Source organism: Podarcis filfolensis, assembly GCF_964270895.1.
Source record: "Podarcis filfolensis genome assembly, chromosome: 3".
In the NCBI taxonomy this organism is placed as follows: domain Eukaryota; kingdom Metazoa; phylum Chordata; class Lepidosauria; order Squamata; family Lacertidae; genus Podarcis; species Podarcis filfolensis.
The window spans coordinates 44,156,150-44,180,567 of NC_139606.1; the positions used below are offsets into that span (position 1 = coordinate 44,156,150).

Sequence of the window (24,418 nt, forward strand, 5' to 3'; positions counted from 1 at the left end):
AAACAATACACTACTTACTTGAAATAGGCGAAACATTTGTTATATACACATATCAACATTTGTGGTACTGAACACCCTAAAATATGAAGAACACATACAAACACAGAGAAAAATGGCAGATATGCCCCATGAAACCAGAATTAGCCCACTGCTCCTTGGTCTATGCCCCTGATGTGCATCTTACCACATTGTACAGTGTTTCAGTCCTGCAAATACAGGTGTGAGCTGGACCTAGGGGCCACTAAACAATATCACGAGAATCTCTCTTTCAAACTGTGTGCCCCTAACTGGAATAGGAGAGGATCAGAAGATGACAGATACTTGAGACTGGAGAGCTACGGAAACCAACACTGATATAAATGGCCCAGGCACCTCAGGAGGTGGGACAAAACTGGTAAGACTCTTCCTAACTTTCGAGGACAATCAGCCTACTCCAAACCTGTGTGGAAAAGGAAACAGCCTCCCTACTACATGGAACTGGCTGAATTCCTTCCTCAATGCAAACACAATCAGATGCAGCAATTAATTCACAAACTTCCAATGGTTATAAGCACGAATGATCAAAATTATGACATCAATCCTTATTTTCCCCAAACAACAGGGACGACCCTTGTCTGGAATCAGATTAAGGCTCTGTACCTCCACCCAGTCCCCAATTATAGCTAGACACTCAAGAGGCACCACAACTACATAATATTTTCTTTTCTTTATATCTGCTGATAAAGGAACACCTTGTGAGCCATACCTCCTTCTTCTTCCTTGTCCTCGTCATCTTTCTCTCCGTTCTCTAGGTTCAGGTCCTGAGGAAGATCCAATGCCTCAGCTTCAGGCTGTTTCTCTTGATTTCCATGATAAGGGTCTACCTCGTTCTCATCATATTCACGCTGTTAAACAGAAAGAAGTGACACATCATACAAGGAATGGAGGCAGGAAGTTGGGGGGGAGGGCAGGGGGGGAACCTGTTGAGAGACATAGTAAAGTAACTCTTGATGTTATCTTTAGATGAAGCCCCAACAGAAAGGATGCCAAACTTCATTAAAGAGGCCTAGTTTCCTAGAATAATATTATTTATTTATACCCCACCCTCCCCAGCCAAAACCAGGCTCAGAGTGGCTAACATCAAATGTTAACATTAACATAAAATCAGGCAATCAATTAAAATACATCCTAAAATCAGATCAGGATCAGAATAAAATCCAATCAGGTGGTAACCCGCAGATTAGGTTTAGGCACCAGTTAATTAATTAATTAATAATTAATAAGAATTTATTATTTATACCCCACCCATCTAGCTGGGTTTCCCCAGCCACTCTGAGCGGCTTCCAACAAAAGATTAAAAATACATTAAAACATCAGTCATTAAAAACTTCCCTAAACAGAGTTCCCTTCTAAATATCAGATAGTAGTTGTTGTTTTTTTACATCTGATGGGAGGGTGTTCTGCAGGGTGGGCGCCACTACTGAGAAGGCCCTCTGCCTGGTTCCCTGTAACTTCGCTTCTTGCAGTGAGGGAACCGCCAGAAGGCCCTCGGCACTGGACCTCAGTGTCTGGGTTGAACAATGGGGGTGGAGACACTCCTTCAGGTATACTGGGCCGAGGCCATTTAGGGCTTTAAAAGAATGAAAGCCACAAAGACAATGGGACCACAAACTATTTAAGAAGGAGCAGGTGTTATTCTTGGAAATAGCAATACATAAAAACCCTTTGGAAACGCATGTTGCTCAAGTTCAGTTAAAATAAACGGTAGTTATATAAACGTAGCTTTCTGCAGCAAACTTGCTCTCATTACCTCATCTATTTGCTCATGGACTTTCTCTTTGGGTTCACCACCATCTGGTTGATTCTCTTCTTCTTCGTCTTTGGGAGATTTCTTATCATTTTTGTTGTCAACGTCCGTGTTGTCATCTTTTGCCACAAGTTCTGAATCGCCCTAAGTCGTTCAAGGAAAACAGCCATGGAACCATTTCATTGTACATCCTGCTACCATTGGTGTATATACAATTCTGTTGGGTCTGTTACAGTCAAGCCACAGGGAACATCCAACACGTTTTGAGACAAATGGCTACTTTATCAAAACACTCTACTTATTATACTAAAGGCGGCGGCACCCTAACAGCTTTTTGTGTGTGTAAGCCCAGGGCATTTCCCACAGCAAACGTGCAAAGGGTGGATGATAAACACATGACTGTGTACATTTGCCTGGAAGCTTAATCATAGCAGGGTTCTCAGACAGGTGCACGCAGCTGTTTAAATTACCTGCATAACGTGTATAACCTTGTGCGTTTTCTCTAAGTCAGGGATAGTCAATGTGGGGCCCTCCAGATATAGCTGGGCTGCAACTTCCATCATTCCTGACCATTGGCTACATTGGTTGGGGCTGATGGGAGTTCCGAGTCCAATGACATCTGAAGGGCAACATCCTAGCTACCAGTCTACTTGAGGAAACATGGTTGCACATTTTGGATCCCAAAATATATTAGACAACAGTTGTTTTACAGGAATTGTGTATTATGAAGATTGAGTAGGCGTTTTATCTGTTCCTTGTCACTCTATGGATGGATATCCGATTAAAAACCAACAACCCCTAAGGTCGCTATTTCCTTTCATAAGAAAGCAGATGCCTAAAACTAGGGATGCAACATAAAAGGCTCTGGATTTGGTAGCCCCTGTTGATATTTACAGCTTGAGGAGTGGACGATTTTGAAGCACTGCCTCCTCAGCCACTCTCTGTGGGTGGCAAGTTCCATATGGAGAGAGGCATCTTCAAAAAAAGGTAGACAGCAGGCTAGTTTACTCCTTGCTGATTTTATGAAATCCAAGCAAGGCTTCTCAATAATCCCATTCTAAAAAGGGAGTCTCACAAAAAATTGAGACACTAATCTTTGTATTGTATTTCATATACTGTACCATGCAATTAAAAAGTTGTACAATACTTCCTCCTTGGAGCACACTTTTATTTATGTTTTCACCTCATCCATTCCTGGTCCTGTTTCTGTTATATTATCATCCTCATTATCACTCTCATCATCTTCCTCATCATCGTTGTCATCTCCCCAAAGCCTCTCATCCAATTTGTCAGCTTCAGCATCTCCGAGATTTCCCATCTGTTTGTCTAACTCTTCGTCAGATTTGTCGTCTTCTTCTGTATAAGGCAACACAGCTCGTTTTGCATCATCCTCTTTATAAGGTACTAGAACTCAGTGCATAAGGGACACACGGCCTTTCACAAACTTTCAAGATGAACACCACAAGCATGGTGACATCACAGGTTAGCAATGCACACGTTCTGCTGGCAGGGACTGGACTAGGGTGACAGCCTAAAACCATTCAGCCACTCTGCATCAAACAGAGGACACCTACATGAGTACAGTAAGCCTGCAACTTACGTGGATTTAACTTGCTCACATTCAGCTTCATTCACCTGGCAATAATTATTATTTTTAAGTAAAAAGTGGGCGGAAAGGGGTGGGTATCCAGGAAAAGAGACTCTGGCAATCCCACCCGCCATTGAACCCAATGCGTTTTGACTATATGTGATTTTGGGTTTAGATGCAATCCCCAGAATGTAACCCCTGCGTAAGTTGAGGGCTTACTGTACAAGAAGTGTCTCTCCTGAAATTGTTTCAACACATTTGGCGAAACAAGGGAAAAGTTTATAAGAAATAAGAATTATGAACATTTGAACAGAATGTATATTCATGTATTTTCTTATTCAGATTTCTCCAAGGGTCTGTCACAGTTTGAAATTAACAGTAATGTCATGAAAAGTTTTTGGTAAGATTCCCCCATTGCTCGCTCAATTGTTCTATCCCACTTAGAATAACACACTACACACAGATATGATATAGCTGGACTTCTGCTGCATTTAGAAATGTTACAATTAAGGGTTTTCCTAAATTAAAAGTTATAGATGCTTCCCGCTCCAATTATAGTCATTAATCAGGAAGAGCTCCTAACCACACAAGCCACACAAGGATTAATTTAATGAGAGAGCAGCAGCATTACCATTTTCACAAATACTGAACTCTGCCAGATTTTGCCACAGAAGGACATCAAGCTGTTGGAATCACACTTAACGTTAATTCTGAGCAAGTACTTCCATTGCATGTCAATGTTTGCACAAAAAGCCTGCAAAGAAAATGTTTAGCGTTCCCACCTGTATTGGCATATAACAGGACAGACAAGCGAAACCTACAATTGTCAAAGTACAAGCCACATACCTTGGTTTTCTTGCTCCCCGTCATAGGTTTTGCCTTCAAAATCATCTGACATTTCAATTGCATTGTCCTCTCCTTCAATACCTGGTTTGGATTCTGGGTCTTCATCCTCCTTTTCTTGACCCTTCTGGTAAGTATCTTCTACCTGGGATATTTAACCAAAGATTATTCCAGCTTTTAATGAAGCATTAGTTTCATCCCCACCATTATCTCAGCAACACAGTTTTATTACTGAATAAAATCTAACTGCTCAACCCCAGCAGGAGGACAGAACTGCTTTAAGAATCCAAGGCATTTTTCTTCTTCTTTAGGAGTAAGCAGCAGATGGCGGCGGGGGGGGGGGGAGAGACAATGAAAGTTACTATGAAACCTATTAAAGTATATGAAAATAACAGCAGAGTCCAACCCCCAAGGTCCGTTGGGATGAGAAATTCTGAATTCGAAGGAACTTGGGGCTTTCTTAGCTAACTTTCAGCTAATCTGTAACGATGTCAGTACAATTCCCTAACCCCTACTCAGCCAGACAATCTTAAACCAGCCTAAGTCCTGAAAAGGGGCATTCCAGGGGAGTGGTGGGACAGGACAAGGAGACTTATAGCTATTCCAAAGTCTGTTCAGCTAGGTCATGTGACCTAGGGCCTAATCCTCAAAACTCAAGCCCATAATTGCCTGCCAACACAGCCAACAGTAGCCGCTCCCAGCCACTCCTGAACAGAGTGTGGAATGGGTTAACTTGCACTGGTGAAATTTACATTGGCTTCCTATCGTTAAGAACGTGCTTTAACTTATTTATGAACATATTCATGGCTTCTCTGGAGCGACTGCCTCAAATCCCACTTGGCACGTACCTGATCTTCGCTTTCTATCTTGTCACTCACATCCTTTTTGCCTTCCCCTTCTCCAATGCCACCTCCTTCGTAATCATGGAATTCTGTTCCTCCTTCTCCTCCTGCATCTTCCATTAGCTCTTTTGGTAAACAAAATCCCTAATAATAATAATAATAATAATAATAATAATAATAATAATAAGAAGAAGAAGAAGAAGAAGTTGAAACATTTTGGACAGATTTTAGCACTCATCAAAACAATTAAGCTTCCAAAGGACAGATTATACACAGACTTCTATCTATCTATCATCTATCTATCTATCTATCTATCTATCTATCTATCTATCTATCTATCTACATGCACACAAATAAAGTACTATGGAGCCAAAGATAAAGAGCTCATTCAACACACTGACGAACATCTTGCTTCTGCTGTGGCTTTCTTTAAACAAGCTTTATTCACAACTCCAGATATCTCAGAATTCTATCCCCTTTCCCAAATCCACTGAGAGGGTAAACTAGAATTTCTTACCTTCCGGGCCAGTTCTGTAAATATGTTAGCTAGAACAGAGAGCAATTTCCCAGTGCTCCTATGTGTAGCCAAGGTAACAGTAAGGTAGAAAAGGATGATATTGGAATATTTGTAAAGTATTGGCATTAGACGCACCAGTAAGTGGCAGGATTGATTGAAAAGCTGTGGACACAAAATAAATCCAATGTTCATTAAAAATATAGGGGCTTCCCCGCCCCCAAGACAAAACGAGAAGTTTCTAAGTGACCTTACAATTTCCCTCTGTTATTTTGCCTTTTACAGAAAGTCTAGAAATTCACGTTCAAAGCCTCCTCCAGCTGGACCAAGCCTCAATGAATAGCAAGGACATTTTGACAGATGAATTTTACCTTGCACTTGTATTCAGTGTAATCCTCGCCATAGGATTTTAGTCGCTCCAGGAGTTCTGAAATAACCGAAATGATTTTCTGCACGTGCAGAGAATTCACATCTGCACAGATGTCTTCATCCAAGAGTTTAGTTAAATGCCCTGCCTTGAGCCTGCCAACCAAGGATTCTTCCCCTTGAGTAAGAAAAGGGAAAAGGGAAAAGACTGAAGACTCAATTCATCCTTAATCAGAAAAGGTTTGGGTAAACATTTTTACCCAATGAAAATGTTGCCTTTGTATAGTAGGCTAGTTTCTACACACACTTCCATCTTTCATCCAGGCAACAAAAAGGCCTTATCAGAGTTCAAGGACATATTCAAGCCAGGCAAAAAAATTCAAGGAAAGTATGAAGCAGGGCTGGTGAGGGCCTGGGGAGAGGGTGTGTGGCTGGGAAGGGGTTGTGGTGTGGGCTAAACAGAGAGGCCTGGAGGTGCACATTTGATCCCCATGCCTAAGGTTCCCCACTCCTGCCCTAGAGCACCACGGCATGTTGCAGGATCCAGGAGGAACCAGATGCCCAAGAGAACTGTACTGATTGCCCTTCACAGACAAGGGGCCTTGGCACTATTGCCAGTTCTCTCCACCCTCCAGTGTGGTGTAGTGGCTAGAGTTACTGGGTGACCATGGGTTTGCCACAGTCTTTTAGCCTAACTTACCTCACAAGGCTGATGTGAGGATAATAACGAGAAGGAGGAGAACCATGTGTGCCACCTTGAGCTCCATGGAGCAAAGGTGGGATATAAATGCAATAAATAACAGATTAATAAAATCTATCAGAGCATTCAAGAATCCTCTGAATTCCACAAGCCTCTTGGGTGTGTGGGTATGGGTGCATTCAGGAGGAGGCGGCTATAGCAAGTCCAAATTTCACAATTTCACCGTGGCAATCATATTTAGAACATCCACCTCTGCCCCTGAAACAAAGACCTAATTTGCCAGGATATATGTTGTGTTTAGTTACACACACACACACACACACACAGAGAGAGAGAGAGAGAGAGAGAGAGAGAGAGAGAGAGAGAGAATATTTCTGAAAGTATAAAGAGTGCTTCAGAGAAAAGGACAAAAGTTAAGACTCACCATCCTCCTTCTGTGAGGTGTCGTCTTCTTTTACCTTTTTCCTTTCTACCAAACACTGAATTGCACCCAGGATAGCTTGGATTGCAAGCTCTACTTGTTCTGAGTAGAGTTCGACAAATCCATCATCTGACTTTTGGTTCCCTTTGGAAATACAGTAGAAATGTTAGTGGGGAAAACATCCGATTTCGAAAGCAGCAACCACTTCGAGGGTTTTGTTTTGTTTTTGCAATCAAGTGGTGCATAATAAATTTTATGGAATAAACAAATGATACGACACAAACAAATTGCAGTTCTAAGCCACAATAACAAATGAAACTTTAACAAGAAAGATATAATGCTCAAAAACCTGAAATAAGACTAACTATTAAGATTTGATATGATGGTTGGGCTTTATAAAACTAGTGTCTCCCCATTGTTAAAACCTGGAGAATTCCCAGTTCCCCGCCTAATTTAAAATTTGATATACTCCATTACTCCAAGAGGTATATATGCTTTGCCGCAGTTATCTCACAGAACAAAAGTCTGACATCTGCCTTGCAAGTGGAAGATAGTGCAAATAATATTGCCTCTTAGCCTCTCACCAGCCCTTGGCCCAGAAATGAGACTGAATTTTCAGGCAGTGCTGCTGCTAGGATTTTCCCCAAGTCAAGTCAGGTCAAATCAATGAATCCTTAATCCCCTTGCAATGTTGCCACTGCTATACTTATTCCAGCTCATTTCATAATGCATTAACAAGACTCGGCTAAAGACATGCAGTGGCATGAAAACAAATGTCCAACTTTTAATGAGAAAACAAGCTTTGTAGCATCAGATACTAGGAACAGAGGTCCCAGGAAGTATCCAACAACAACTAGCAAGAAATAAACAAAACGCCAACTCCCACCAAAGTACAGCCGCTAGGATTTTGACATGCTACATTAAACAAAACGTTGAACATTATTGTGAATGCTTCAATACTCTCTGCACACTTACATAGGACTGCCTCTTTGAACTCTGCAAGATTTGGTTCTCAGTAAGCATGCTTAGGATCCTAACAAAATCATGATCTAATTTTACTGCCCTTAGTCACAGATGCAAATATCCAAAGGAGATAACAGAATAATACTTAAATCAACTGCTTTATTGGTTGAAAGATTAAAAGGAACATGTCTTTACCATTACAGTGTGAAATTGAACTGAAGAGCTGTGTCTTCCAAATGGCAAAGTCATCCACACTTCTATTAATTTCTCCTTGGATGTACACAAGACTTCTGATTAACGCCATCCGTGTTGAAACTTGATTGGCTTCCATCTCAGGTAGGACAAAGAAAGACTCTATATCTTGCAGTTGGGTTGAAACCTTCAGCAAACATTCTATTCCTGAAGAGCACACTTCAAAGCTTTTCCTGTAAGACAAAAGCAATCACAGCTCACTTTAACGAGCCATGTTTTAGCCTGCACATTTGCTTTTGAGAAAGAGTGGGTCTGGGGTTAACACAAAACATCGCTTCTATTGGACTTACTGGTAATCAGAAAAACAAGCTAAGACTCAATTGTGATACTAAAAACATAACATCTATGGTTTTACCAGAAGGTTTGGAAGTTGTCTTACATGAATGGAAAAGGAAATTCAGCTTGCATAAGGTAGTCCTGCAGATTTCCTTCAGTTTCTTTAGCCTGTACCTCCACCCTTAAAAAATGTTCTATGATACAAAGAGGCACTACACTGTTTAAACCACGCACTTTACTGGAAGTTGCAGATTTGTTATTTTTTTGATTCTGTACAAGTCTTACGCAAGTTGGAGGATGGATGGCGGCTAACAGATTGAGGTTGAATCCTGACAAGACAGAAGTACTGTTTTTGGGGAAAGGAGGCGGGCAGGTGTGGAGGACTCACTGGTCCTGAATGGGGTAACTGTGCCCCTGAAGGACCAGGTGCGCAGCTGGGAGTTATTTTGGACTCACGGCTGTCCATGGAGGCACAGGTCAATTCAGTGTCCAGGGCAGCTGTTTACCAGCTCCATCTCGTACGCAGGCTGAGACCCTATCTGCCCACTGTCTCATCAGAGTGGTGCATGCTCTAGTTATCTCTCGCTTGGACTACTGCAATGTGCTCTATGTGGGGTTACCTTTGAAGGTGACCTGGAAATTACAACTAATCCAGAATGCGGCAGCCAGACTGGTGACTGGGAGAGGCTGCCGAGACCACATAACACTTGTCTTGAAAGACCTACATTGGCTCCCAGTATGTTTCCGAGCACAATTCAAAGTGTTGGTGCTGATCTTTAAAGCCCTAAATGGCCTCGGTCCAGTATATCTGAAGGAGCGTCTCCACCCCCATCGTTCTGCCTGGACACTGAGGTCCAGCGCCGAGGGCCTTCTGGCAGTTTCCTCACTGCGAGAAGCGAAGTTACAGGGAACCAGGCAGAGGGCCTTCTCGGTAGTGGCACCCACCCTGTGGAACGCCCTCCCACCTGATGTCAAAGAGAAAAACAACTACCAGACTTTTAGAAGACATCTGAAGGCAGCCCTGTTTAGGGAAGCTTTTAATGTTTAATAGACTATTGTATTTTAATATTTTGTTGGAAGCTGCCCAGAGTGGCTGGGGAAACCCAGCCAGATGGGCAGGGTATAAATAATAAATTATTATTATTGTATTATTATAAGTGTTACTTATTGAGCATTTCAGTTAATTCAAATTATATTAAAATACAAATGTAAAAGAAAAGGAGGTTATTGGATTGTTGCTTTTATTTTGATTATGTATTTTGTGGTTTTATATTTTGATTTTATTCTGTGAACCACCCTGAAACCTCTGGGCATATAAATTCTAATAATGATGATGATGATGATGATAGTAGTAGTAGTAGTAGTAATAATAATAATAATAATAATAATAATAATAATAATAATAATAGGATAACCACTGGAACAAATATAGAAATAAGACATAAGCATTAAGATAGTAGGTGAGAAGAGTCCCTAACTGGCCTAACAGTTGTCTGGGTTTCCAAGAATTATTTAGTCCAATGAAGTTTATTATTTGTTTAGGAATACCAGTTTACAGACACACACGTCTCTGCAAATTACTAGAATTTCTCAACTCACAGTGGCCTAGTTCATATGTAATGCTGAAGCACAGTTAATGCTTTTGATTATGTCCTCTGAAATGCAAATATCACCCAGTCAAGGAGTGCTAAGCTTCCTCTGTGCACTTCCTCCAAAAGTGCAGGCATAACTCTCCCCCAAGGCACTTAAGCTTAGATACAGCATATGTCTTGATATTCGGCAGTGTAGAGGACTGTTTTGTGCCTCCATGGCTGGGCCACCAACTTCAGCAGCGCCAATCATTTATTTGGGATATAATGGGGGCTGACTGCAGGCCCCATTTTGAACAATGCAGTCAATAAAGTCACAGTCTTACAGATTAGGGTGCATGAAGGCTGCAGGAGTGAAACTGTTTTCTCCCCGTAGTACTTTACTTACCAGGAATGGAAGAGTGTCTCACAAGACAGTTGTCTGATTCTGTCCACATCCGATTTTACTGCCTTAACCTCCAGCAGCATCTCTTTCACGTCTGAAATCAGCTTCTGAAACAACGGGTCGTGCTTTCGCATCTTGCATCCAGCAGGCAGCTGATCTGCAGCTATGGGAGTGGAATATTGTAGCTCTGGGGGGTTAAAACCAGGCATGGACTTCAGAACACAAGGGGAATTCAGTTCAGTTGCTTCAGTCTCTGCCCTGGAAGCATTCAAGGACTGGCCTTTTGGACAGCACTCCATAAACCAGGACAGCTGCTCCAGGACCACCACACACTGCATTGAAAGGTATTGCAGTCTATCGGTCCACTGTTGAACACCGTCTTGAGGAGGAAACGCCACTTCATATTCACAAGCAGGGTTTAACCGGGCATCAATCTCCTGCACACAGCTCAGAAGGTTCCTGTAGGAGATTCACAAGGTTAAGAGATCTGCTTATAATAATACTATCGGTACACCTCCGTCAGTATATAGTGGATCACGGCAATTTCCAAATGCTGCAGCTTTTGCGGAAAGTTTATTTATTTATCTGGCAATGCCTCTTGCTTGTATGAACAGAGGATAGAGAACATGCGTAAAAATGTACTGAGGGTTTACATTTTGCACTATTATTGCAGTATACAGTCTGCCTCTCTCTTTTTTGAGTCAGAATGCTTTTCTTTCTCAAATGAGCTAAAGAAGTGTGCAGAAAACAAAAGTCCAAATACCTCAGGATAATCCACTGCTCAGTCAAGGCAGTGAGGGAGCTCCTCTGCTTGACAAGCATCTTCATAAGGTGTGCTGTGAATCCTTTGCATCGCTCAACGGTGCCCAGTCCAATTTCCTGCAGTGTGACAAGGTAGCACTTTTCACTCCTGTGTAATGGTTGCCATAATAATGTGGCCCCCCACCCAACTGCTACTAGGCAAATCCATGGAACTCTGCCTACGCCTTGACAATGAAAGATGCATGGAACGCATACAAACTACTGTGCAGCCCCATCTAACATTATGCTTGTTCACTCAAAACTAACTCCCGCTATATTCAAAGGTGCTTATGCCCAGGTAAACGTGCACAGGATTACAGCCTTTGGATACTTTTCAGGCAAGTAACATACCCAGAAAACAAGATTTGAAAGCCTATGCATAAAAAGATCAAAACAGCACAAACGCGCTTTGAAAACAAATTCCTATCGTAGCAACTTTAATGGGAGTTTTAAGAGCTGTGGATGATCAGGACTGAAAGTGCTAAATCAGGGAGGAAAGCAGGATCCCCACAACATTCCAGCTGTGGAATGCTCTCCCTGGAGAGATATGCCCAGCACCATCCCTATCAACCTTTAGCCACATGAAGATGCTACTAAGCACCTAGGCATTTTACTCATAACTGGTGTTTATATTGTGCTCTCACGCAATGTATTTTTATGTTGTGAACCACCCTGTGAAGGGCGGTATACAAATTTAATAGATAACGATAGCAGCAGCAGCAGCGGCAGCAGCAATTCATCTGTTAGTAGGATGTGTCCTTTTTATGCTATGAGGACTAGAGCTGTCAGTAAATGCCTAGCTAGGTGAAATGCTTGTTCTCTGATCAGCTAGTTTATATGCTACCATTTTTATTTTACATCAGTGTCACCTCCACTTTCTCCAAGGTATACAGTGGTACCTCGTTTTTCAAACGTAATCCACTCCGGAAGACTTCTGAAACGTTCGAAAACTGAAAACTCATCGCCAACAGCGAGGTCTCAGGATCTTGCACTCAGCGGAAGCCGCGTGGCATGTTCGACTTCCAAGATGTGTATGAAAACCAAAGCATTTACTTCCAGGTTTACGGCGTTCGAAAACCGAAATGTTCGTCAACAGAGACATTAAAAAACCAAGGTATCACTGTACTGGAAAGTGTATTGGAAATTGGAAAGTGAACCTGACTCAATCCTACAATTTAGTGACTTGCCAAGGGTTTCTGAATTTGTCAAGGTTTGTAATTGGGTACATTTGATAAGAAATATGATACATAAGTGACAAGTCTCGGTAGATTTACTGGTAGTTTACCTCTATTTATCTGCTCAACAACTACAATGTAGGCAGGTATAAACATGCCTGAGAAAAAAACTATGTTGATTCGGAATAAAAAGCCAAATGTTTAGATGATGAATGATCCTGTCTTGCCTACTCAAAGCTTTTAAAAGGAGAAGATTTGAAATAAATCTCTAGTACTGAAGCTACTGTTTACCTTTGAAGGTGCCAATAACGCTGTCTGAAGCCCACAGTGGCGTGCGAGAGACTGATAGAAGTATTTCTGGCATCCATCCCAGGACGAAGAGATCTCAGACAGCAACCTGGAAAGCGTAAGACTTTTGTTCATCCGAGACAAAAATAAATAAATAAGCAATTTCAAAGTCTTTCTATGACCACACAAACACAAAACGTGCATCAGTTCATCTTACCCATGCTTTTAGGCAGTCTTAACCGGCTTTACATTGCCTGCTTAAGGTATCAGTTTGGTAACCGATACTCCTGACGCTGTAATGCGTTTTTACTTAAGGCAATATCCGGATGTTTTTGTTCTGCTGGTTCCAGAAAATATCACGTTACACAATTTGCAAGTCGCTCCTTAAAATGAAAACCGAACGAACCAAGGGCCAAAGTAGATTCACCATTTGTCACCTTTGCAGAGCTGATTTTCCTTTGTAGCTGGTGGGAGGGAGGGCTCAAAGATGGAGTGATGTATTTGTCCTCCACCCCATGGTCCTGATCAGAATCGGGTTCCCCTCGATGTCTGCTGTTTGCAAGGGGAAGAAAGCAGCCACTGGCACAAATGGCGGCTTTCTTCCCACTACTAACAGGAGGGAAGCCACAACTCTTAACAGGGCTAATGGTTCAGGTCTCCCACACAACAGTTACTTTTCTATTTCTTTAGGTTTTTAGGATAACCTAATTTATTTGCATTGTTGTTGTGCAATGTTATGTGCATTGATTTTTTCGTCCTTATTAGTTCTGATTATTTATAAAGGTTTCTAATAGGTGCATAACAAATATTGTGCATCTGTTATGTTGTGAGCTACTTCGGGCACAATTTCTGTGGAAAAGTGGCATACCAATAAACAGACGAGGTAACGGTAATATTGGATTGAAAAACCCCAATTAGATACTTTTGGAGGTCAAAACTGTAGCTGCGGAAACAGAAAATACATACGTTGCGTCCAGTTTCTGTGTGCAGTTAACCAAGGCTAATGCACTGCTCAAATCCAATGGGTGAAGGAAAAGCAGGTCCTGGGAAGTTTTTGAACGAGACCAAGCAAGGCCTTTGCGATATGACAACCCTGGGAAGATATTTAAAATACATCTAACTTCAATTTTTCTTTTTGAGACTTGAAATAAACAACATGGAAGTTCTTTTTAGTGAGTCCATTCAGTCCTTTTCCTCTCCAACACCTAAGTGATGATGGCTGATATAGACGATTCTGAGAATTTAGCTTTAGTGGTTGAAAGGAGCAAAGAAAACAAGCGGCTATAACTAACCAGCAGAAATTGCTTTCAGAGCCAGTGTGGAGACCAGGATTCAGATCCCCACTGGGCCACAAAGCTCACCAGGGGACCTTGGGCCAGGCACTGCCTCTCAGCCTAACCTACCCCACAGGGTTCTTCAGAGTATTAAATGAAGAGGGTGGGGGACCATGTATGCCTTGGATAGAAAGGTGGGATATAAATGCAATAAATAAATAATGAAAAGGTTCTGGACGCGATCCTTTCTGTGTGCATGGCTACAAAGCTGTGCATTAGTGTGTGTGTGTGTGTGTGTGTGTGTGTGTAGAGCAATACAGTAAAAATTCATTCCACATTTCCAATTAGTATTCATTCTAACCCAATTGTACTACCTACCTCCCAGCTATTATCATTTGGTACACTATACATGTGCCTATGGAGGTAAATCACGGGCAGTGCCAAACACACTCACATGGCATTTCGCTAGTTTGAGGGGTGGGAGTGGGGGTTACTGCTGCTTATTTTTTGTTTGTTGTCTCCAAAGAGTAGTAGTTCCAGCTCCTCTTACCTGTATTAGCCAGGTTTTTAAAGAGCTCTGTTAGGGCCCTCTGCTTCTGCACGAGTAAATGTTTGGCCTCGGACTTCTGCCTTTCCTTGTCTGCAGCTGGATTTACAGACATATGCTGCAGCTCATGGGAAGAGGAAATTACGTCACCTGTAAAAAGGAGGAGCGCAGCAGAAAGCAATCTGTCAATCTATTAATTTCAGCACGTCTACTCAAACCCATCAATTCTTAAGAAAAACAAATTACCTTCCTGTTGAATGTTACGCTGTAATAAAAGTTTTACCTGTGAAATTGTCAAGGCTCTCCACCAGATCCAAGAACGAGTTGTTCTTCACTAGAGATGTACAGATCTTCTCCATCCGCTTCGTAAGTTTGGGTAAGCGGCCCTGAAGGGACTCTGGGTGAAAAATGTCTCCCTGGATATCCTCTAAGTGAGCAGCCTGCGGGGGAAACGTTCACAACAGGCAAAAGTCCAGGTGACTGAAATCCTTGTGCTTCTGGTAAGACTTATGGGACCTATCAGTACCAACTAGCCTAGAGAGTGAAGAATGGGACTTCAAACCTAACGGAGGGTAGCCATTGGGCCCTTTGGTCAGCTTCCCAAGGTGTCTGGCTGGTCACTACTGACGAAGGAAATACTGGCTTACACATACCTTGGCCTGTAATAACAGCCATATTACTGGGTCAATGGGTACTTACTGTGAGATGACAGAAGTCAGCCACAGAGGGTTATGTCGCATCCTACTAGCCTAGACAGGAAAATTCTATTGCAAACTTGAATGCAGCCACACCCCCTTCCAAGAGCTTCTCCAGTTTCCATTTCACAGAGAAGCTTGAAAGGATGTCCCTGGAAGCCTTGGAGTCCTAACTGATAAGTATAAAAAAATTAAAAAAATAGCAACCAGGACTTTTGTCACCTTTCCAGTTATGCAGATAACAGACAGATGAATAAGGCAGAGAGAGGCAACGCAGCCATCAGCAGCCTAAGAATGCATGCAGGGCGTGGTCCTCCCACTCATCAGAAAAAGATCCTTCTCAGAAAGCACCCAATGACCAGAGAAGAAAGCAGTCTGCAGAACCCTCTGTAAGAAGGCTGCCTCTATTTTGTAATCTTGGGCTGCCCTGAAGAGAGGGAGAAAAAAAGAAGTGCAAGCTCGGAGGTAGGGGGAAAGTCAAACACAGGATGGTGAAAGGACTTCTGCTAGTCTCGATAAGCAAAATAAACTTGAAAAAGTTAGGGGAGGATACAGCCTACCGATTTGCAAAAGAGTTTTCCTGTCTAGCCTGGTAGGGTGTGATGTAACCCCTCTGGGATTGGCTCCTGTGTCCATCAGGAAAAAAACACACATTTGGTCACCTCTCAATGAAACACTAGGACGGCACTGAGAACAAAGTTTACGTTCCTGTTTCGCTGTTATCATTTCAAACATTTTGTCATATCACGGTTACAACTAAGAGTGTTCCAATACGCAGCAAGGGAATCCAGCACTCAGGTTAAGAATGCCTACCATTCCATCTGAACGCAAATGAGAACTCCAGGTACCTGAGCAGAATGGGACCTAGCAGTCAGTTTTTTTCTTAATATGTTGTTCAGGCTCTGAATTTTAGTTTCTTGGTTGCCCAATGTCTCTGCTTCCTGCAAAGAAGCAAGTTGCTCTTCTTTTGCTGTTTCCACCAAGGCAGAACGGCAGGGTTCATTGAGAGCAGCTTCAAATTTCTTCATAAACTTGAAAAGTGTCCTAAAACCCAGGAAAAGACAGGGATGAAAACAAGGACCATCAATATGGGTGAGCGCTCAAGCTCCACGACAATATGGTTAAAGGGGACTTAAAAAGTTAAAAATCCACTTTGAGTGTATGCATATTAAGGTATCCAATGCAGTTATGGCAAAGCAGAATATCCTCAGTCACCACTATGCTATGGGAGTGTCAAAAGAAGAGGATCCGGATACCAATATTGCATATTAGACACATGCAGGCCAGTCAGACAGATACTTTAACCCAAGCAAAATTTAACTCTATATTGGTAGCTAAGATTCATACTGTCAATGACTGGCTCTGCAATCTCATAGTGAACAGAATCTTGGGACAATGTCTCAGGTGTATAATTTCGTTCTCCCACTACTGACTTATTTGCATTTACCCTCCCCTTAACCATTCTCAGAGTGGGGTTTAAGGAAAAAAGTAAGAGGAGAGGAAAGAGGAGAGCAGTCCCCAGAGGACATGTTTCAAGCCCTCCGTCTCTGGGCCGATAACTGATATAATCCTCCTGATGCCCAAATGCCCAATATCTCATCAAAATTTCATACTTACCTATGTGTCTTCTCCACAGACTGTTTTATAGCCCAAAAGCTGACATCATTCCACTTAGAGATTTTTACAAATTCCTGAAAAATATTCAATTCAATAAACTATGATGTTTATTTTAAACAGAATGAAGAATTGCTGAGAGGACATGTGCTTCTGGTTTGAAGAGATGTACTTAAAAAGCAGGGTAGGACCTAGCTATTTATTTGAACTAGCTTTACTTCCAACAACCAGAGAATACTATTACACCAAGAAATCTTGTTCTCACCTTCAGTTCTTTTTCTATCGGATGCCGAAGTTCAGTCAGCCTGGTTTGGACACATTCTGAAAACTGCTTATAATAATTGTAGAGATTCCATAACACATTGCACAGCATGTCTGAAAAAGAGAATGGGTTTCATACAAAAATGCATCTTCGTCCGCACCTGAGGATTTAGGGATCTTAAAGGACATAGTAGTTCTGACTGAAACAGCATCTCTCTTTTATTAAATCTGTAGAAGTTTCAAGAAGTTGTTTATTTTTTTAATTCTACTGTATTGCTGCCTTGTTGTTTGCTTCCCTAGGTTCCTTTAGGAGGAAGGTCAGGGTAAAAAATTAATAAATTAATAATGAAAATCTGTTCAACGCCCCATTCCAATCAAGAGATTCCTTCAGGCAATTTTGCAAGGGGAAGACAAGCAAAGAGGTGTGGGAAAAGTTTTAATCTTCCATTCAGTGCTTTGCATAGAATAATCTACTTTGTCTTTTGGCAAGCTACAGGGGAGAACTGGGTTGAATACACCACACTGTAATTTTGCCAGTATCTTTCGGAGAAAACTTTCGATGTAAAATAATAATAACTGGAAAATTTAGCTGAGCTCTATTAAATGTTAGGAATAATAATTCAACTGCGTGCAATAAAGAAAAGAAACATAAGCTCAAAGGTAGGCAGAAGGCAGATCTGGATCTGCTGGTAGATCTCCAGCTGATCCACAGTAGACTGGCTGGAGACAGAAACCCTTGGCAAACTGTTTAACAACAGCAACAACAGCAAGCTCTCCTGCTCCCAAAGCAGGCAGCTGAGATCAAGGAAAGCTGAGCACATGCTCAGAGCCACCCTGCTCTCTTTAATTCTGTGTGTGCATGCGTTCACCACCCAGCGCTACCTGGTGGAGCTAAAGTACACCCCACAAGTCTGGCGTCTGGCTTTGGCCCATTTCACCTACCATTTCCTTCCACCTGTGGCATCAGCAAGACGTGGCAGTGGAATTCCAGCAGCATCTGAAGCCGTGTGTCAAACTCCCCCAATGTTGACCCTTCTATGAAAGCCTGCAGTGTGCCGAGCAGTGCTTTTAAATTCACATCTATCCATTTCATGAAGTTGAGATTGTAGGGAAGAAAAGGGGGGGGGGGGAGGACAAGATGGCATGTAAATTAATTTTTTACATTAAACAACATCCATTATGGCCCTTTCAGAAGGAACTAACTCTGACACAGACAGAGGGCAGGCTCTGCCTCCCTAGAAACAAGCCTTAGTGCACAATGCAATGCAGGCTGCCTTTTACCTACAGTTAAGGAACTGTAATCCAGATGCAGGAATAATTGCTCCCTCCTCCAAGCCCTCCTGTCTCTGGAGGAAACTTCCCTCTCCTGCCGTAACAGTGGTTAAAGGGAACCAGTTCAATAAGAGGAGAAAAGACAACACCATAAACACATCATATTATTCATCTAATTCAATAGTATCTTTACTAACAGTTCACTTCACATTAAAGGAAAAGGTTGTATAGAGTCCACCAGACAGACAATAAAGGCATACGTCCTGCTCAGATGTGATCTTGCCTACTTCATAAAAGATGTTTTTTTGGCACTGATAACAGGTGCTTGGTCTATACTGGGTTGTTTTCAGCTAGAGTTGCCCACTTGGGACGTCAATCTGGTTTAAAACAAGCCAAGGTTTGTGTGCCCTGTTTACAGAGCCATGGTTTCTGAAGTCAGCAGCGTTGTGGGCTAATGTGGCTTTTCACAGCTCTTGTGAACAGCAATACACAGTTGGACTGCTCAACATTTCAATAATATAGGCAGTTACAAGATTTGCCTGTTAATCTTGAGAATCAAGATGGAAGAATACTTGATTTCTCCAATATGCTACATATTGAAAGAAGCTTTAAACTTGGCTATTGGACATGTAATAGAGAATTGCGAATGCAGATATAGATCATATACCATTTGTATTTTTATCAGTTTATAGAAATGTGTATCCTTGAGAGTATGCATTTCTATTAACAGCATGCATTTCTTTTACCACTCTTTTATCAATAGTTACCTTCAGTTTTCTTCTGTGTCTGTTCTTGCCTATATTTCTCAATCATCTGATAGATTGAAAACCAGTGTTTCATTGACTTTTCTGTGTGATGTTTCCTTGTGTTGTCCAGACTAACAGACCAACAGCTGTCAATGCAAGTGGAAAAAGAAAGACCTATTAATGAACATTAAATCTCGGAGCCCTATCACCACCCACCCATGCTTGCTTTTAGATCAATGGGTACACGTTTCTTAGAAAGCAGCCCAATTTTTACGACAACTATTTTTACAATACAGGTAAGGCTGTTATTTTTGCTCTGCACTAACATCAGTTCTGAAATATGAAAACTTAAAAACATCTGCATTAGTAAATAATCAGATTTTTAAAGAAGTGAATGTAGCACATTTATTTTGCATAAGCTGCTAGGTTATCTATATTTGAAAGAACAGGGATTCTTCTTTGGCTAAGGATTGAAGAAAAATACAAAAAAAACCAAACCCACAGGGATCTAGAAGGTAGGAAATAGAAGACATGCTGGAACGTAGCAAGAAGCTGTGTAGACGAATGAAACTCCACATCTCTCCCTTCAATTTCTGAGCTTGCTCCAGTTGCTATGAGCAAACCCCTGATCTGGTTTGTCCCACCCCACCCCGGTCATTTACACTTGAAAATACTCAGCACAAAGGGAACTGACAGTACGTACTTCAGTTCCAGTTTACGCCACTGGATGATCAGCTGAGTGACCAAATCCAGATGTTTCCTAAGAGAGACAGCTCGACTAGCATTCTCCTCCCAATCCTAGAAAAGGAAAAGATGCCTTTCAGACAAAAACTGAAATTATACATTTCAACGTTGATAAAAAAGTTGATTTGCTTGCCCATTATCTACACCTTTAAATTTAAAAATGCAATCACCTTCATTCAACAAATAAGTTTCCTTTATTAGTAAATTTGGTGTTTCCTATACTACTAAAAATCAGGTGTATTTCAGAAGTTTCTTAACTTCTTCTCACCTTTCTGGCTACACACAAACAACCACTTGCCCCCTGATTTCTTACCTGGGACTTGGCCAGCAGAATTTCCAAGCCATTCAGGAACTTCGAAAGGGGACTGGAGAGTGGAAAACTACGGATTCTGTCCAGTACAACCAAAAGCTGCAAAATGAAAGACAATCAGTGCTTCTGGCAGTCGCTTTCTAAAGCTTAAAACTAATCAACAACAGAACTTTTAATTTCATATTGCATTGCAAGATCTCATCTCTTCTGCTAATAGCAGATACAACGTTCATCTGTCACATATAGCTGAACATACTAACAAATTTAGGGGATTAGCAGTATGCTTGTCTCTGTGGAAGGTGCTATCCATACAAAGCCTTAACATGTAAGGAATCCTAGGTCAAAGCAAATATAAATTGAACTCTGGTTATTTTAGCTACTGCTTCAGTTCCTGAAAGTCTAGACTCTTACCTGGACAAGCGCAGGGTGGTCTGGCCATTCTTGCAATAGTGCTTTCACCTCTTTTGTGAAGTTTTCAAGAACATGTTGACACTGTTGCACTTGCTGAATATTAGGATGGTGATAAAAGTCATACGGCCCTTCGTTTTGCAGGACTAGTTCTGAAGCCCCCTGTTCAAAAAGTGTATTGTGCAGTATCGTGCTAGCTAGAAGTTGGCTGCCATGGAGATTATCGTTCATTTCAGAACCTATGATTTGGCCGTCCAGGGGGCAAGAAGAGAAACAAAGTCATTAAGGCAATAAAGCTTTCCTTATCTTTTAAAACAGCACATTGATTAAGACAGTAAAGGATAAGCTCAGAGACAAATGTGTTGTGTCTTAGAGCAACTGTTTTGCACAGCCCAACACTATATAAAGTGATAGCTCACTCCAAAAGCCTCCGTGAGTATCTACTTCTGAGGCACTTAAGACCGGAATGTTTAATTCTAGGAAGAATAACCTAGAATGCCTTTCTACCAATACCCTCTGCACAGCAAATCAACAAGATCACACGGAAAGTTTCAATAAATGACCACCCACACCCTAGAGGCTGTCCAAGTTCAATTATACAAGGCTTTCTTTTGCTTTATTACTATGTTTTTAGTGTCATTTAGATTCTTGAATAAAGAGCAGAACCAAACACACTACTTTCCCTCAGTGGAAACGCATCATGCTATTTAAAAGTAGGAGATTCCATTTACCCATAGCAATAAAATCTCACCTACCCTATAGCCTTCAGTAGTATTCTACACATACAACTAACCCTAACCCAAACTGGATTATGCTCATTATTTAAGCAGGGAAATGAGAGACCACTTATTTAAGCTACGTTGGCCTTTTAAGGCTCAAGCTAAGTATATCAAACGTGAGTGGGAAAATGGGTTTCTGAATACAAACAACAAAGAAGTCGTGAAGTGGTAGGTGCAACTGCAATGGGACTGTTTTAGAGAACATAGCTCCTCAGATGTAGCCAAGGCTAAACATTTCAGTTTATTCTGTCTACTTATTTTTTAGAGATACAGTCGTACATCAGAAGTCAGATGGAATCTGTTCCGGAAGTCCGTTTGACTTCCAAAACGTCTGAAAACCAGGGCACAGCTTCTTCCAATCGGAAGCCGCAGAAGCCCTGTCGGAAGTTCAGTTTCCGAAAGAATGTTCGAAAACCGGAACACTCACTTCTGGGTTTTGATCGTTCAGGAGCCAAAACGTTTGAGAACTAGGCTTTTCAAAAACCAAGGTACAACTGTACATACTTCAACAACCATTAGCGGTAGACACACAGGATTTTAAAATCACAGCTGCGGTCTTTGAATGATGGTTCCATGGAAGCTCACCTGGGGTTCCTTAACAAGAAGACAGCTTGCCCATTATTAATGGCCTCACCCTGCCGTGTTCAAATGGCAGGGCAGCGCTGGGTATGCTGCAGGGAGCACTTTAGCTTATGTAAGAGATAGGAAGGTGCCACACACACTTGTGCAACATATTGGAGGGGGGATTCTATGGCTCCCTCAAAAGGATGGGGATTCTCTGGCCACTGAAGCACAGCATACTTGAAAGCTCAAACGAAAAATCCTTACCAATCAAAGGATAGAAGTGAGCTACCAGCGAAGCACCAGTCTGGTAACAGGAAAGGAATGTATTCAAATGATGTTTCGCCTGATGGGAGGACAGGCTTTGCTGATACCACAAGGACCGAGCAAAGTAAAGGCACAGCTGCTGATGAATCGTCATGACTGTTTTCATTGAGTGATGAGAAAGAAGGGCTTTTTCACAAACTGCTTCCTTTTCTAAACCGTCATTCATTTCCATTTTCCCCTCAAGGCTCGCCTCTGCTGTAATATCTTCAAAATCCTGCAAATCGTATTGAAAGGTGTATTTGGTGACAACTTGCAGCACTGTATTTTAAGATCAGCAGCAAAGCTCACCAATTTCAAAGGACACACTTGCATGGAACAAGGCAGGCTGGTAAGAACCGCCATGACTGCTTACTATGCAGCTCTTCTGAACATGGGGAACCAGTTGTATGCACCCTCAGGTCGTCTAGCGAGCCAGGCTTTACTAAAGATCCTGTTTCATCTGAGAAGTTGCAGGAACACAACTGGGCTCCCCACACACATCCAGGTAGGAAGCAAAAAAGAGGCCACCTCTCTGTGGCAATAGAGGAACTATATTGTAAGTTTTGCCATAGCACTGCAGCTGTATTATCTGCTCTGTATTCTATTAGGAATCTTCTTTATGGTGTTAGTAAAAAAAATGCTTGTACGATAATTGTATATTTTATAATTATTTGCAACATAATATATTTTATTCCTCTTTCCAAGCCTCTTTGTTCTATTATCCTGACTCCTACACTAATATTTTTACTGTTTTCAAAAAAAGAAAACACAAGCAACAGCACTACAACCAAAAGCAAGCAGGACTCAATTTGGTAACTGAAGGCTTATTTCCCTGGCTCTGTTTCATAACACAGTCCCCCCCCCCATTTACCATTCAAATCTCTATAAACACTTTCCTTGGATGTGCAGAGAGCTTTTTCAGTCTTTACACTGTGTATTCTCCCAACAAGAACAAATAACGTCACAATGGCTCATTGAAAACAAAGCGGAAATGTGAACTTAGGATTCTGGAAGTTAGGCTACTGGACATACTGACTTCCAGTGAAATTAAAAACATTTTCAGGTTCTGCCCCTATCCCATTTCATCCAGTTCCCAGCTGCCACACTATTGATACTTCAGTATTTCTTTCTGAATATGTAAACTCCTGCACAAACACAAACAGAATAAAGTTCCGTACGCAATTTCTGATTAAAGCAGAAGTTGTTTACCTTCTCATGCAGAGGGAATTTCCTCCTGAACTCTCTCTCTTCCTCCTCCTCTTCACTGAGGCCACTCCCATGGCTCTTGGTTCTGTATCTGTAAAGACTGTTCTTCTGTTCCTCCTCTTCCTGGGCCTGGCGCTCTTGTTCATCCCATTCATTTATAATTACCTAAGAAATAGAATGCAAACAAACAAAAGCCCACTCATCTTGAGAAACCCGTAAGAGACTTGTGCATATAAAGTCCACATGTGTCACACAGTAAACATATGGTGGCGAGAGGCCACTTGTATGTTGAAGCCTAGTCAAACAGGCTTTGTTTTCTGCTCTGTTTTTGTGGCAAGAAAAAAAGCCCAGAGCTGGAGCCTGTAGGCTTGCTTTTATACTGGTTGCTCTAAAGCTGTGACCCCTCTTTCCAGTGAGCATTAAGCCAGTCACCTTTCTCTCTCCCAAGGGTGTCAAGATTTATTTTTCACTGATAGTTTTTGGAAGAAGTTTTTGCAGCCATTTAGTCTTATTACCGGGTTTTCTTGATTTATTTATTTTTATCAGTTTTGAAACGCTTTGTGCAACCAGAAAAGCAGTCTATAAACAACTGAGATCCAACCTGCTGCATTTTATCAGAGATAAACAAAGCAAAAATCCATGCACACAATGGGGTTTTTTCTTGGCTCTTTCCCTCCCTATGGCTCTCAGAATAGCTGCTTGTGAGGATCAAAGGACCTTCTGGAATGGCATTGTGAGGAACCAGGGTTGCAGCAGGACAGGGAAACCAGGAGAACTCTGGAGCTGCCTTGCGCAAGCAGAAGCATATTTCTACTTGTGGGAGGTATTTCTGGGCTGAAGCAAATTAAAAAAACAGAGCAACAGTTCCTAAAGTGGCCTGCTTTCATTTGCCAAATGCGTCTACAT

General features: G+C 41.7%; 1 protein-coding gene across 1 annotated transcript in view; it reads right to left on the bottom strand.

The window, feature by feature from the left end:
- Nucleotides 1–24,418, bottom strand: part of MDN1 (midasin AAA ATPase 1) — an 88,764-nt gene that overhangs the window by 11,392 nt on the left and 52,954 nt on the right. Inside the window, exons 64-88 of the mRNA XM_083608261.1 lie at nt 23,516–23,677; nt 22,268–22,541; nt 20,664–20,899; nt 20,256–20,351; nt 19,902–19,996; nt 19,220–19,344; nt 18,123–18,260; nt 17,185–17,294; nt 16,923–16,996; nt 16,154–16,349; nt 14,894–15,050; nt 14,614–14,760; nt 13,756–13,882; nt 12,793–12,898; nt 11,289–11,404; nt 10,529–10,984; nt 8,219–8,448; nt 7,064–7,204; nt 5,945–6,117; nt 5,577–5,738; nt 5,066–5,203; nt 4,221–4,362; nt 2,970–3,142; nt 1,790–1,930; nt 746–884 (exon numbers count right to left, since the gene is read on the bottom strand). Coding sequence (XP_083464387.1) covers nt 746–884; nt 1,790–1,930; nt 2,970–3,142; nt 4,221–4,362; nt 5,066–5,203; nt 5,577–5,738; nt 5,945–6,117; nt 7,064–7,204; nt 8,219–8,448; nt 10,529–10,984; nt 11,289–11,404; nt 12,793–12,898; nt 13,756–13,882; nt 14,614–14,760; nt 14,894–15,050; nt 16,154–16,349; nt 16,923–16,996; nt 17,185–17,294; nt 18,123–18,260; nt 19,220–19,344; nt 19,902–19,996; nt 20,256–20,351; nt 20,664–20,899; nt 22,268–22,541; nt 23,516–23,677 — 4,054 coding nt within the window. The remainder of the gene's footprint in view (nt 1–745; nt 885–1,789; nt 1,931–2,969; nt 3,143–4,220; nt 4,363–5,065; nt 5,204–5,576; nt 5,739–5,944; nt 6,118–7,063; nt 7,205–8,218; nt 8,449–10,528; nt 10,985–11,288; nt 11,405–12,792; nt 12,899–13,755; nt 13,883–14,613; nt 14,761–14,893; nt 15,051–16,153; nt 16,350–16,922; nt 16,997–17,184; nt 17,295–18,122; nt 18,261–19,219; nt 19,345–19,901; nt 19,997–20,255; nt 20,352–20,663; nt 20,900–22,267; nt 22,542–23,515; nt 23,678–24,418) is intronic.